Source organism: Ambystoma mexicanum, chromosome 11 (genome assembly GCF_040938575.1).
Source record: "Ambystoma mexicanum isolate Mex_15411 chromosome 11, UKY_AmexF1_1, whole genome shotgun sequence".
Lineage (NCBI taxonomy): Eukaryota > Metazoa > Chordata > Amphibia > Caudata > Ambystomatidae > Ambystoma > Ambystoma mexicanum.
In genome coordinates, this window is record NC_090934.1 from 1,374,449,673 (window position 1) to 1,374,464,624 (window position 14,952).

At 45.4% G+C, this 14,952-nt stretch overlaps 1 protein-coding gene across 1 annotated transcript in view; it reads left to right on the top strand.

Moving 5' to 3' along the window:
* Nucleotides 1-14,952, top strand: part of LOC138504450 (transient receptor potential cation channel subfamily M member 7-like) — a 1,624,316-nt gene that overhangs the window by 1,307,262 nt on the left and 302,102 nt on the right. The window contains exon 28 of the mRNA XM_069624957.1: nt 3,591-3,672. Within this exon, the coding sequence (XP_069481058.1) occupies nt 3,591-3,672 (82 nt within the window). The remainder of the gene's footprint in view (nt 1-3,590; nt 3,673-14,952) is intronic.

Below are 14,952 nucleotides of genomic sequence, written 5' to 3' on the forward strand. Positions count from 1 at the left end.
GACGCCGTGGTCAGACCACGACTTAGTTATGGTCCAATTGGGGATGCCGAAGAGAGGCCCTTGCCCAGGGAGATGGACCTGCAATGATCTCCTGCTGAAGGATAAGGAGTTATTCCAGTCCATTCTTGCTTCCATTAAGGAGTTCTTTGAAATCGTGCATGCAGGTGAGGACAGAGGGAGTTTGGGAGGCCTTTAAGGCCACAATTAGGGGTGTTCTCATAGGGTTGGGGGTGGCGAGAAAGCGGGAGAGATGCAGGGAGTAGAGGCTTCTCAGGGACAAAATTGAGGCCTTGCAACCAAGGGGTAAGCTTAGATCTCAGATGTTCCCAGGCAAGTGGCTGAGCTGCAGCAATTAAAGGCGAAACTCGCCTCTCTATTACTTGGGCAAACGGAGAGTAAACTCTCTTTCCTGAAGCAAAGATATATGGAGAGGGTGGAGAAAGCCGACAAAATCCTAGCCTGGAGGCTTTGGGAGCTTAGAAATAATAAGAGGGTGGATTCGCTGATCCTTCCGGGTGGGGCGAGTTGTAGAGATGACCCAGGGATTGTGGAGCAGTTCCGTCTATATTACGATCGCCTGTATAGTTCAAAATATGGTGGGGATGGGGCGGATATAGATAGGTTCCTGGACTCCCTGCCGCTCCCCCGAGAAATTGGATCCCTTGGAGAGACCCGTTACTCCTCAAGAGGTAATCGATACGATCAGCTCCTTGAGGTCGGGGACGACACCGGGAGACGATGAATTTACGGTCTTCTTCTACAAATCCTTTCGCTTTGTCCTTGCTCCCTTCCTGGCTAAGCTCTTCAATGTTGTTGTCATCCCGAAGGAAGGGAAAGACCCAAAACAGTGTCAATTCTACCGTCCCATTTCACTACTCAACACAGACATGATGGTATTGGCCAAGCTCCTGGCTAATAGGTTGGCCCTGCTCCTCCCGTCGCTGGTGCACAGGGATCAGGTGGGCTTTGTTCCAGGGAGGCAGGGTGGGGACAATATTATGAAATCTCTGCACTTAATGCACAAAGTAGCGGTTTTAGGAGGCCTATCTGCTGTGTTTGGACTCGGAAAAAGGCCTTTGACTGGGTCGAGTGGGCTTACAGGCAAGGTCCTGCAGAGGATAGGTTTGGGGGTTAGGTTTTGTGGTTGGATCTCAGCGCTTTATAATGTCCCAACGGCCAAAGTGGCAGTGAATGAGACAGTCTCGGCCACATTCCCGCGTTCCAGGGGGACCGGTCAGGGATGTCCGATTTCTCCCCTTCTCTATGTTCTGCCGATGGAGCCCCTGGCGATAGCCATAAGGCAGCACCAGGGGATTACGGGTGTTCGCTGTGGGGATCTCGAGTTTAAGCTCTCCCAATTCGCGGACGACGTCCAAGCGTACTTGACCAACCTTCCGACTTCGCTTCCAAACCTCATAGACTTGATCCAAGAGTTCAGCCGCTTTTCGGGGCTGAAAATTAACCCAGGGAAATCATGTTTGATGCCAATGGCCAGAGCCGGTGCAGAAGTTGAGGGGAGGGAGTCATTGGGGGGGTATAAGAGTTGAGCGTAAAACTACATCCTATCTGTGGGTTCTTCTCTTAAGAGACTTATCCTGCCTCTTCGAAGTAAACTATCCTCCTATCCTAGCCAAGATAAAGTCTAATTTACTTTGTTGGGCCCCCTTGACCCTTTTCGTGGTTTGGGCGTATGGTATCAGTCAAGATGAATATTTTGCCTAGGCTTCTTTACCTGTTTTCTGCCCTCCCGATCGCCATTCCAAGGCCTTTTTTTTAGATTGCTCCATTTAATGGTCCAGCGCTTTATTTGGAAGGGGAAAAAAGCAAGGGTCAATCACAGGACCTTGATGCTCCCGAGAGCATATGGGGGATTCGGTTTACCAGACTTCAGGCTCTACCACAAAGCCGCTCAATTAAGAGTGATATTGGAGCATTCGAGAGATGACATGAGAACCTACTGGTCTTACATAGAAGATGTGCAAGTTCACTCCAAAGAAGGTGAGAGATCTCTTGTGATCCCCTCCCAAGGACCTCCCGTATAAAATTAGGAATAACCCTACCCTGTCTGTGTTGTGGGAGCTGTGGAGGAACAACAGAGAAAACTCAGCTCTCTCTTCCTGGCCCTCTCCGTTGTCCTCTCTGTGGGGCCCCCGGATTTACCTGGGCAGTATAGACCTGTGCAGGACACAGGGTTGGTTGGATGTGGGCCTTGAACATGCGGCGCAGCTCTTCCAGCAAGGTGAATTCATTGAGTATGCTAGCCTAGGGGAGGCCATGGGAGCTTCCCTGATGTCAATATTTGATTATATTCGAGTGAAGGGGATCTTGACTGATAGCCAATGGGTGGAAGGGCTGGCTGATGCTCTTATGCCACTTGAGAAAATTATATTTGAATCCTCTTCAAGGAGGCGTCCCTGTCCAGATTTTACAAGGTCCTAATTACAGCAGAGGTGGAGAGCAGACAGATGGAAGCAGTGGGAGACTAGGTTGGGGATGGTGGTGGAGGAAGCCACTTGGGAAGCTATCTTTAAGTCCCTTTTCTCAGGCCGTTTGTACACAGCAGCGATGGAGCCCAACTTTAAAGTGCTACACGCGTGGCACCTTGTGCCAGTGAGACTCGCTAAAATGTATCCTGGGGTGTCCCCAGTCTGTCTGAGGGAGTGTGGTCAACAAGAAACGTGGTTCCACTTGTGGTGGGAGTGTGCGGTTATATAGAAATATTGAGCAAACCTCCGGAGCTGGATTAATGAGATAATGGGGGTTCCTCTGCCCCTGCTCCCCCTTGAACTCCTCTTTGGCATCTCGTCCCTGGATGGTCTCTCGCCTCCTTTACCCAGGGTGGTTCAGGCCATGCTCTGAGCACGGAGACTGGCCTTAGCTCAGAAGTGGAAAAGCATTTTGGCTCTGGGAAAGTCGGACTGGATGGCCAAGCTTTGGGCGATATTTACGCATGAGAAACTTTCAGCCTTGACTCACAATACTATGAACTCTTTCCTCCAAGACTGGATTGTGGTTCTGCTCCACGAGAGCTGTGAATCGATGAGACTATGAATTCTCTTGAAATAGATTGATGCTCATTAATTGTGTACCTCCCAGTATCTGTCATTTTATTTCCTCTTTCAGTTTGAGCCTGATATGTCAGCTGTTGTGATGTCTTTGGTCCTGGATCAAGTAGAATTTGAGACTCCATTAATATGTTGGATACGGTTGTTTCCTGAGCGGGGGGTGGGTGTTCCAATTGCTGTGTTTAGGGAAGCTATTGTTGGTCTATTGTTTCTGATTTGTAACTTTTGTCTGGAAAATGTTCAATAAAATGTAAGTGAAAATAAAAAGAATGGAGCTGAAATAGTACTAAAAGACTAAGCCCGACAATGCTCAGTCCTAAAATCAGCAGGAGAGGGTTGCCTGTTGGTGTTTTTAGTAAGTGAATTTCAAGGCTGCAGGATTAGGGTTTTGGAAATTGTGGTTGCTGAGATTGATTTAGGACTCACATTTAGTCAAGCCATATGTCTTGCCATCTTGATAGTTCTCTAAGATGTTTAACCTGTTAATTCCGAAAGACAATAATTTTTGTGCAACATTCTGTGCAGGTTTGCTTCAGTACTGATGGCAAAATGAGACACTCCAAGTCACTGACTCAAATCGCTGAGTTTCGTCAAAGATCTATGCCAGGTAACAGCCTTTATATTTTACTATGAGTGATAACCATCCATTTTTATGGATAGATTTGAATAATGTAATTTCGCCCTTTTTTGTGCCCATTATGTTCTAGTTTATTCAACAATAAAACCTGCACCGTGGAATATTTGATAGCACTTGACACTTTCTGACAATTCTTTTGGTTGCGCTTGGAAATGAAAGACATAAAGCAACAAACTATACAAAATTAGCTCTGTACCTTTGACTCACCAAAAGGGATTGATATTGGTCATAAGTATGAAGTACGAGCTGAACACAACAAGGCCAGTGTATAGAAAAGGCTACAATCCACTATTAAGGAATGCTGTGTAGAGTGGCTGTGGCAGTGCAGTGTGGTGCGACAATGGCTTCTGCTCCCTGCTAGTCCTGTGATTGTAGGCTTTTGCCAATGCAGCCTCCTCTCTCCTGTTCTGTTTTTGCAAACACTTTCTGAAAGGAGGTAAGCTTTGGCAGACTGAAAGCGGGGTCAGGGACGGGGATGTTGGAACACTTGCATTCTCTGATGGCAACTGACATGACCTCGGTAATATAGGAGCAGGATGACCCAACCAGATCTTTACCCACTAAATTCTGAAAAAAATATAAAAAACAAAATGTATTACTATTCGGCATCGATGTAACGTTTTACAAAGCCTCTGAAGTGAAGAGTCAGTTTTAACCTTTTTTTATTGAATGAAATTACTGTTGCAAAGTGGTTAGGGCTAGTAAAGTTCAGTAGAAATACTAGGCAGCATTTCAATATAGATTGTGAAAAAAAACAAAGTAGCCTAAGAAATGTACTCTAAACTGGAGTGTGCACATTACAGTGAAATGTTCGAGGCCAGAATATGGTTAGTAACGGATTGTTTTTTTTCTGCCAAGAGATTAGATACTTTCTTTGTTGACACATAGCATGTGTTTCGCTCTCAGAGCTGTCAGTGGCGACAGTGGAGCAAGTCGATTTGGTTGATCACTTCAATAAAAAAGGCAACCTATTGTCCAGGGAGCGAACCACTTTCATCCCATGTATTTGTGTCTGTACCAAGGTAAAAAGAGACAAAAGTTCCACAACTAGCTACCCTGCTTTCCAAAACATTGGTTGTAGGTAAATCAATCTCCAAGTGACTACAAAAGGCTATCAACAGAGCATACATGTAGCAATAGACCAGATATAGTACAACAACATATTTTAATCAGTTTGCATGTTAATATCCAAAGTATTTTTAAAAAGTTCAAATAAAAACCATTTGCAGAAGATGTTGTTTGTTCCGTTTTGAAGAGAAAGAACAATGTATAAACCTACAAAACAAGTATACAGAAATTCAACTGTTCATTTAGTCATGTGTGATGTTAGTAACACAAGTGACTATTTAAATCCATGTATAGATTCTTAATGAACATGGAGCGTCAACACTAATTCCTGTTTCTGGGTATGGAAACAACACACCGGAAAGAAGTAACTCTTGGTGTCGGTGTGTCTCCGAGACCCGTCTTCAGGACGCTTTTTACAATTGGTAACAAGGCGAATACTGCTTCATGCACAGGGCCCTGTGCATCAAATGTTAAAACCTACAAGTATAACAATAAAATACTGTATTAGGGGTCTGGTCAACCTTATTTATTTAATAGACTTGTTTTTGATAGACACGAGGGGGAATTTGCACTACTAACCTTCGTTTTAATTTCACTGAGTGTAGGGAGTGATTTTCTTCAAGAGCCAATTCAGCTCATCAATAGTATGGCAGCATCAGTACAATTCCATTACTAAAAACGGTGGCGAAGTAGGCGTTTATAATTTTAGTGCTTGCTCCTATACCATAATAGAACACAGAGCCATATAGTTTTATAGGCTCTTATTTATGCAAGGCAGTGTCCCGTTATTACTTTGAAGATATTTCATTGTACATTTGGGGAAAGTTACCTGTGTCTTATTTCAGAAAGCGTGCATCAAATCACAAATTGCAGCAAGTTCAACGCCATTAAGAAAAGTTGAGATGTAACTGGGCACGTAGCGACATTATACACTAGTGTCAGGAATCCGTATCCATGTAGACTATGAAAAAACCTCCGTCCCCAAGCACCAGTCAGAGAGAGAGGTAATACACTCTCTGGCCAGTTATTGGGGCCACATGTACCCAAAGCAGGAACACAGGACACCGGGCAGCTGTAAGGAAAGGACAAAAGTAAATCAGTGACAGACAATTTAGCATGTAACAAGGGGTCAGGGCAAGAGGCAATGAAAACCTACCTAAATGACAGCTGGAGTGCGCTTGGGAGGAATAAGGACCTCCAACCCCAGTGTGTAACCGCGCAGCCCCAAGGGATGCTGATATACCAGAGGACAGGGAAGGCGAACCCAGCAGCTGCAGGTCGATGATGGCAAGCAGAAGTGTGGAGGAGACTGATCAGTGTTTCAGAAGGAAAGGACTGTGAACTGCCAATACACAGAGGGGGCAGAAGGCAGTAGAAGGTGTTCCAACCTGAGACAAAGTTCAGTGAAGAGTAGAGGTAATCCGTCAGACAGTCCGTGGTCGGCAACTAGGAGGCAGAGGTCAGGATGAAAACATTAGCAATCCGTGAAGCAGTCCATGTTCGGCAACTAGAAGGCAGAGGTAAGGATGAAAACAGTAGCAATCCGTGAAGCAGTCCGTGGTCGGCAACTAGGAGGCAGAGGTAAAGATGAAAACAGTAGCAATCCGTGAAGCAGTCCCTGGTCAGCAGCGGTAAGTGACAGATCAATCCGGTCATCGAAGCCAAGAAGACGGGGGCAAAGGCAATCCAGGGACGTGAGCGATGATTCAAGGTTCCAAGGTTCAAAAACGCAGACATCAAGGTAGTGTGTAACAACTATGAAGCACAGCTGATAAGCACTGCACTACTATACTAACTTCCTTTTAAGCTTGCAGTTGCGGGATCACATGACCAGGAGCTTTACTCGATCTCGATCAAGTGATCGAATCTGCGTCACTTGACTATTGTGAAGCATACCGCTGACCACGTTTCTTTTCCATGGAAACCGCAACCTCCAATGCGACAATATTCGCCACGAACGTCGGAAATGTTGTGTCGGCAATCCTCCTGCCAAAGGGGAACCGTGGCGCCGTACAACATGATGCTGCTGCTGGGTGCGCACATTTGACTTCAGATTAGGTGTACATAAGACAGGGGTGCTGCCAGGGGTAACTGGGTGCATGGGGGAAGGCGTGACAACTAGCCTGGATAGTAATAGCTCGGTCTTCAACTGACGTATTCCATCGGCGAATGATCTAATAAAATAGAGGCGCGAGAGCAATTTTTGTAAAGGCACTTTACTGACTTCAGCTTCCACCAATTTTATATAAGAATCAGACAAATAGACGCTTACCGTCTGGGTCGGATAAGGTTCCCTTGAATGGAGTTCCGGGAGCCGCGAAAGTTGCGTCCACCGTCTGCGTAGGAGAATGAGCTGAACCTGACACGGTGTATAACTTTGTGTTTCCAGCTGGCACGTTATTTCAGTCGAGTAGTCTAATAAAAAGACACAATGCCTATAGTCACTGATGCGTAAATGGATTGGGCGTGAGAGAATAGCTATCTACGAGTACGTTTGCACTTACTGTCTTGATCGTGCTGGGTACCCTCCGTCACAGCGTTGCTTCAATGTCGAGCAAAACAGTTCCCTATTAGTGCATGTTTCCTTTCTTATCTTATTGCTTAGACGCGTGACTACACACGCTGCGTCTATTGATGTGTAACAGGGCCGCCATCTTGGGTGGTCCCGTGCATGCAGAACACTGTAAGCAAAAACAGGATGTTTTAAGTTGTGCATGTCCCTCGAAGATGGGCATGCACAATACTATGTCATATTTAATGCCCTAGAGTACAAGAATGCTGACGAGACAGGGAGATCTTTAGTTTCTGGTGTTGTTAGATGAACATCTTAGTGTATACATAACATCTAATGATGTATATAAGCCGGTACGTCATCTTGGGACATCCAATGTGAACTATGCATTATGTTAATTATCTATGGCATATTCATTTATGTGTAAAAGACTTGGGTGGTTGGTCATATTGCTTTGAGTAACTTGTTTTATGTATATTCTACATGGGGTCATTTCTGGTTAAATCATATATGGCATCTATAATAGAGAGTGCAGTCTCTATGTCCAACATGTATCAGTTCCTGTACAAACAGATGGCAGAGCAGTCTCTTATTATTATAAAGTCAAAAAAAAGACTATGTAGTGGATAAATAAGTTCCACTCAACAGAAACCTTGAGTCCTGTTTTGACAGTATCTAAGTTATAGATCCACTTTTGTTCCAGCTTTTTAAGGGCTAGATCTCGATTGCCCCCCGAGGATGGATTCTCATTGTTTGAAAGACAAACCAATAAATATCATTGTGAGTATGTTTTGCTTCTTTAAAATGAGCCACCAAAGGTTTGTCTGCAATTTCATTTTTTACAGCTGATCGATGTTCACATATACGCAGTTTTAATAGATCTTGTTGTCTTGCCAATGTATATTAGTCCACATGGACATTTAATACCGTAAACTACCCATTTAGTCTGGCAGTTAGTGAAAGTCTTAAAATGCCAAGTGCGCCCATTCAAGTCCATTTGTTTGATATTACTAGTCAATTGACAAACTGAGCAATGGCCACATTTAAAGTGCCCAGAGATAAGCAGAAGATTCCACAGAGTATTTTGATTTGATGATTGATCTTTTCTGACCGGGTATTTGTGTACTAACTTATCCCTAAGATTCGGCATTCTTTTAAATGCAAATCTTAGGGTGTTAAGTTTAAAATCGTCTGATTGGGTGATCTTCCAGTGTTTCAGTATGTCTCTCCTGAGGTCATTACTTATTGGTGAGAAAGATCTAATGCATGTTATTTTCTCTTCTTTATTTTTTTCTATTTTAGTAGGGCATGTTTCTCGTCTGACATTGCGTGCTCGTTTCATGGACCTTCTGATGATATTGGATGGGTATTCGCGTTTTATTTCAGTTTTTTACTAAATTCTTGGCTATTTGATTTATAGTCCCCTATTTGGCTGCAGCTGCGTCCTATCCATAAAAACTGCCCATAGGGGAGGTTTTCACAGAGGCTCTGCAGATGAAAGCTACTGTACAGCAAGAGAGTAATTTTATCAGTAGGTTTTTTGTATAGAGTGGTGCCAAGTCTGTTATCACCAGACCTGAAAATGGTCTGGTGATAAATCAAGGAACGCTATTCTACTTGCATCAGATGACATTGTAAATCTGATCGTCGGAGCCTGCACATTTAACCACGTGAGGGAAGCAATCAATGCTTCTTTGTTGCCATTCCAAAGCATAAAGACATCGTCTATATAGCGGTGCCATGATGTTATCTGTGTCTGAAAAGGATTTCCATCTGCGAATATAAAACGTTCTTCGAATTTGTCCATGAACAGATTTGCTAACTCGGGGGCAAAAGTTGCCCCCATACTTGTCCCGTGTAGTTGTTGATAATAAACATCATCACACAGGAAGACATTTTTCGTTCGGGCCAGTCTCGTGCACTCTGCAATGAAATCCGATGGAACTGTTCGGTCTTCCCTCTTCTCTTGATATTGGTGCATAATTTCAATACAAGTAATTCTGGGGTATGTTGGTATATAGAGATTCAACGTCTAGAGTGACGAAGATATCGTTCGGACCAATCTGTAGCTGTTCAACAATATTGATCACAGCGGTAGTGTCTTGTATGTCTTGTATGTATGACCGCATTTTAAAGACAAATGGTCTTGACAAGACACAGTATTTCAATATATGCGGTGGAGCTACTGTCATTACACTGTCTTAAAAACCAGATGGACTATGCCAGAGACCTAGGTAAACCTGCCCTACTCCTACTACTCAACCTCTCTGCATCATTTGATCTCGTGAACCATAACGTCCTCTGCCACCACCTCACCGCTACAGCCAAATTCTATCCAAACGCTACTGCCTGGATCACCTCCTTTCTACAAGGAAGGACAATGCAAGTATTCTCTGATTTAGCCTCCGCATCTCCAACCGTCATGCTATGTGGCGTGCCACCAGGCTCCTGCATCTCGCTGTCATGGTCATGAAGTCAGGGGCACAGGCATGGAGGGGTCGCATGCACAGGCTCATGAACAAAAGTAAACAAGAACATCCATTTATCACCAAAAAGCTTATTTTATGGACATGCACTTCAGATGCATTAACCTTGAACATTCCATCCATTAAGCAGGATGCATTAACTTTGAACATTCCATCCATTAAGCAGCCCCAAGTGTATTCTTGGGTGTGGCTGCTAATGGATTGTCTTCGCACGTGCTCACTCTCTAGGAGTGGCAGGGTATGGCTGGTAAACTGGCCCTAATGGGCGGGTTCACGATCTCAGCTAAATAAGCTGCCCCGATCCTCAAGACAGATGCTTCGCGTTATTCTGCACTTGCGAGCATTGCAACGCTCACCGTCGCCTGAGGTCAGATTTACCTTTGAAGATCCTGCTTCCTGGACCTCCTGCTTCCTGCCAGCATACTTAACAACTGGGGGAAGCTGTTCTTACCTGTACATCTCTTTGGCGATCCAGGTATTCATCTTTACACTTTCGGGAATGCCGAAATCTTCATCTTGACACCGCAGCACGACACACTCCATCGTCGACCGCAGCGCCTGCAAGAAAAAACAGGAGACAAGGTTAGACATTGAAAATACAGTCCGTTTAAGGTTGCACTTCGCCATACTTCGCGCTTTTCCTTAAACCATCACTTACCTGCTGTCGAACATTGCAGTAGCATCCATCTTCCATCCGGCTGCATCTCGCATCTCACAGCTGCATTGAGGACGCATTTCCATCTAAGGGAAGAAAACAGAAGAGAGACGTTACTGCGGGCATAAATAGGAGCAACATATAAAGACATTAAAGAGAACGAACAGCATCACAAGAGCTCAAGAAAGACTTACCAATCATAAGGAGAAGCATAGTCGCAGCTGGACTGGACAACTCCTTATCAGGGATCAGTGAAGGAACTAGATCCCATTCGAAGCGCCCGTGCCAGAAGTAGCAGGATGGAGAGCTTATCTTCCATAATTCACAGGCGAGCTTTATGGGCCGGCGTATGCTCACAGAAACTATACTTTGAGGTGAAGGGTTTGAGGGGTACAACAATCACAGATTGACGCACTCACACACTCTTATCTCCACGCAGGAGCAGTATCTCCACATACTACGGCTCACAACTTTTCTACTGAGAGAGAGGCATGAAGGGGGTGATTCAAGTTGAGGGAGGGCTGCAACCATGCCCCAACGCCTCCGCAGAGACCAGGTGAGTGTAACACTGACCCACACTCTACAACATATTCACACGGCCCCTCTTCATCATCCTTAACGCCCTAGGTATCGCCTACACCAACTACCCGGACGATACTCCGATCCTCATCACACTTACAGGCGACTATGACACTGACTCTAGAACCCTCAACATTTACACCACCATCCAGACTTGGATGGTGGCCAACAGACTGTGCCTGAACTCGGACAAGACTGAACTTCTCGTAGGATCCACCGACACACTCAAGAATATAGACACTTAATTCAGCCACTACACCATTGCCTCTATCAGAAGCCCTGTATCGGAATCAGTGAAAACACTGGGAGTTTACCTTGATTCTAACTTATCCATTACTAGGCAAGTTAGCGCGATCACCACCTCGACAGCATACCATGCCAAACTCCTGAATGCAGCCAGACCATTCCTCTCCAAGGATAACTGCACCAACATAGCAAGAGCTATAACCGGCTCAAAGCTAGACTATTAAAATGTCCTCTTCCAAGGAACATCTGCTAAAAACCTAGAAAAGTTGCAAGTCATCAAGAACAGGGCACTACGTGCAGCTATGGGCGTCCCCAAACGGGAACATATCACGGCCGCCAGGAAACAAGCCCATTGGCTCACAATCAAAGAACGGATAATATTCAAAACCTTGGCATTGACCCACAAATGCATCCAGCATGCAGCACCCTCCTACCTCTCACAAAGGATGCACCTCTCCACATCTGTAAGACCGACCAGAACACCATACACAAATATGCTCAGTGTGCCTTTGGTCAAAAGGGTTAGATCAGGAGGTGCCAGCTTCCCGTACTTGGCATCCTTAAAATGGAATGCCCTACCACCAGCACTACGTGCTGAAGATTCACAAAGCCATAAAAAGTATGCTCTTCAAATTGCTTGTGTCCTTCCACGTATTCCTCATCTTGTGATATTCGTATCCTGCCAGCTTTGCTGCTTCGGAAAAAAAAAATTGGCAGAGGGCGCTGTGCACGAGACCGTGGCGTTGATGTCCCTCGACGGACTCCGTACCTTTTCGACGTCACCATCAGTACAAATAGCTTGTGGCGCGCCCGTTCGCTTCAGTTCCGTTTTTCCGATTGCTTCGCTCTCGAGAACGGCGCGCTTTGAAATGTTCTTCAGAAAATGTGGTCTTCATTTACCCCTTCTACACCCAAGACGGGGTTCAAAAAATGTATTGAATGCGGTTCGAAGATGTCGATTACAGATCCTCACTGCATTTGTCTCTGGTGCCTAGGTTCAGACCATCAAACCGGCGACTGTGGCTCCTGTCAGTCGATGACGGAGAAGGCCCTTCGTGAGAAGAAAGGTAAACAGGCGGTGGGGCGGGATGCTTTTAATGCCTCTTGAAGGCCTTGTCTAAAAGACATAAAAAATCGAGCAATTCCAAAGAATCTGATCGTCATAGACACTCTAAGAGATCCCAATCTCGTAGATGGAGGTGATCTTCATCTTCCTCTCAAAAAAGAGTTAAAAGGAGACATAGATCTCCCTCTTCATCATCCGATACATCTACTGAATTGGTAAGATTCCCGACTAAGTCGGATTCCCCAAGAAAATGGGAAGATTTAGAAGGAAGATGATGGAGGTCTTTGAGAATGCGGCCTCGACCCCCTCAAAAAAGTCTCAAAAGAGCCAGACCCCGGTCGCTCCATCGGATGACACAGGGAAGTCAGGAACTACTGTGGTAAAACCCAGTAGTATGGGTGAAACTCGTAAAAGTCGAGTCGACGCCAAGTTGTCGAGGAATCCTCGAGAATCAAGTGTTTCCCCGACACCGTATAAAAAACAGAAGTCGTCGAAAACATCCACGACTTGGCGTCCACGGCTTCGACATCGAAGCCTAAAGCGTCTTTGACGTCTTTGTCGAAGACATCATCAGTGTCCTCGAAGACTCCTTCGATACCATTGAAGGTTCCTTCGACCAATACTTATGAACAAGACAGGAGATTTACTCCCTTACCAAAATCAGTCTTTTTTAAGTCTGTCTTCTATATTTGAAGAAAGTGGCTCTGAAGATGAGAAGGTTTCTCCTTTTGGAGTACAATATGGTACTAGAGTGGTCCCAGAAGAATTAATCGATCCAAAATCGAAAATGAGACCTGTGTGACACTCTTCATTCTGCTAGTGGCATTGATACGTCACCTGAGCTAGAGTTTGTAATACCTGACCTTGCAGAACAAGCAGATTCAGGGTACAGGAGTTTTATGAATAGAGTGGTGGAATAAATGGGTTGCGGGTAGAGCCTCACCCACCTTTGATCAGGATGACATGACTGACATACTAGATTGGGGCCCCCAGAAGGATCCAGTTCTCCCTTTCCACAGGGCACTTCGAGAACGGTAGAAAAGAACTGGGAAGCTCCTGACAATATTGCTGCAGTAAACAGTAATTTTCCTAAGAAGTATAGAACTTCTAGTTCTGATACTAAGTATTTAAACAGGCATCCCACTGCAGAAAATCTGGTCATTCAGGCTGCAACAACCGCAAGACAGACTGCATATCCATCTATCCCGACGGATAGAGAGGATAAGAAGGTAGATGCTTGGGCCCGTAAAGTTTTTACTTCGGGTAGCATGGCTTTAAAGTCAACTAATGTCACCTGTACCCTGGCCAGGTTCACCCATACCCTGTGGGACTGTATTTCGGCGGTGGCTGAACATATTCCGGAAGGTGAGGAAAGGGAAGGCTTCCTGAATATTGTCAAAGACAGAAAGGAGGCAACGGGGGATTGTCTTCAGTCTGGACTGGATACTGCTGAAAGTATCAGCAGATCCATGGCTGCAAGCACAGTGCTATGCAGATTTGCGTGGTTGAGGAAGTCGAGGTTCGCACCAGATGTGCAGGCCAGACTTCTCAACATGCCTTTTAATGGTTTGAGGCTGTTTGGTAGTAAGGCTGATGAAAGCCTAGATAGACTACAGACCTCAAAAGTGGCAGCTAAATCTCTTAGCGCCTCCATGCGACAACCTCAGAAACCTTATTCAGGCTCATCTTCCTGGAGGGGTCATTCTTTTCGGTACTACTCCTCTTTTGGTAGAGGAAGAGGAAAGGCCTTTCAAAGAGGCAAGAGAAATGTCACTCATGGTGGACGAGGAAAGACTGCAAAGCCAACCTCAGGAACGGCATCTTTGCCCTCAGCCGCTCCTGCAGCCGCCTCCAAATCACTCTGAGGCCTTATCACACAAAACCCTGGTGGGAGGCAGAATCTCTCAGCATCTGAAAGAATGGCAGGGCATTACTTCAGATGCTTGGGCACTGGAGACAGTAGCTCAAGGTTACTGCCTTCCTTTCTTAAAAAGGACTCGGGACTGTCCACCGGGAACCAACTCTGTCAAAATTCCAGACCCGCTCCTGTTGCAGGAAATTTTAACACTGCTAGAGAAAGGTGCAATAGAACATGTACCTTTAGCGGAGAGGAACAAGGGTTGGTACTCCCCTTACTTTCTCAACCCAAAGAAGGACAGAGGATTGAGACCCATCTTGGACTTAAGACACTTGAACAAGTTCCTCAGGAAGGACAAGTTCAAGATGGTAACCTGTTCTCAGATCCTTCAGGCTCTCCACCTCCGAGACTGGTTGGTATCATTGGACCTTCAGGATGCTTACTTTCATGTGCCAATCCATCCCAAGCACAGAAAGTATCTGAGGTTCGCAGCTGGTGGTTCTCACTATCAGTTTCGAGTTCTGCCATTCGGGCTGAACTCCGCCCCAAGGGTTTTCACCAAGCTGGTGGCGGTTGTGGCAGCGAGTCTCAGTAGCATGGGGATTCATGCCTACCCCTACCTGTACGATTTGTTGATCAGAGCACGTTCTCCTGAACAAGCTCAGAAACATCTGTCAATCACCTGTCACTTACTTCACAAACTAGGCTTCTCCCTCAATTTCAAGAAGTCCCACATGATACCATCCCAAAAGCTCCAGTTTATTGGAGCAGTTTTGGATA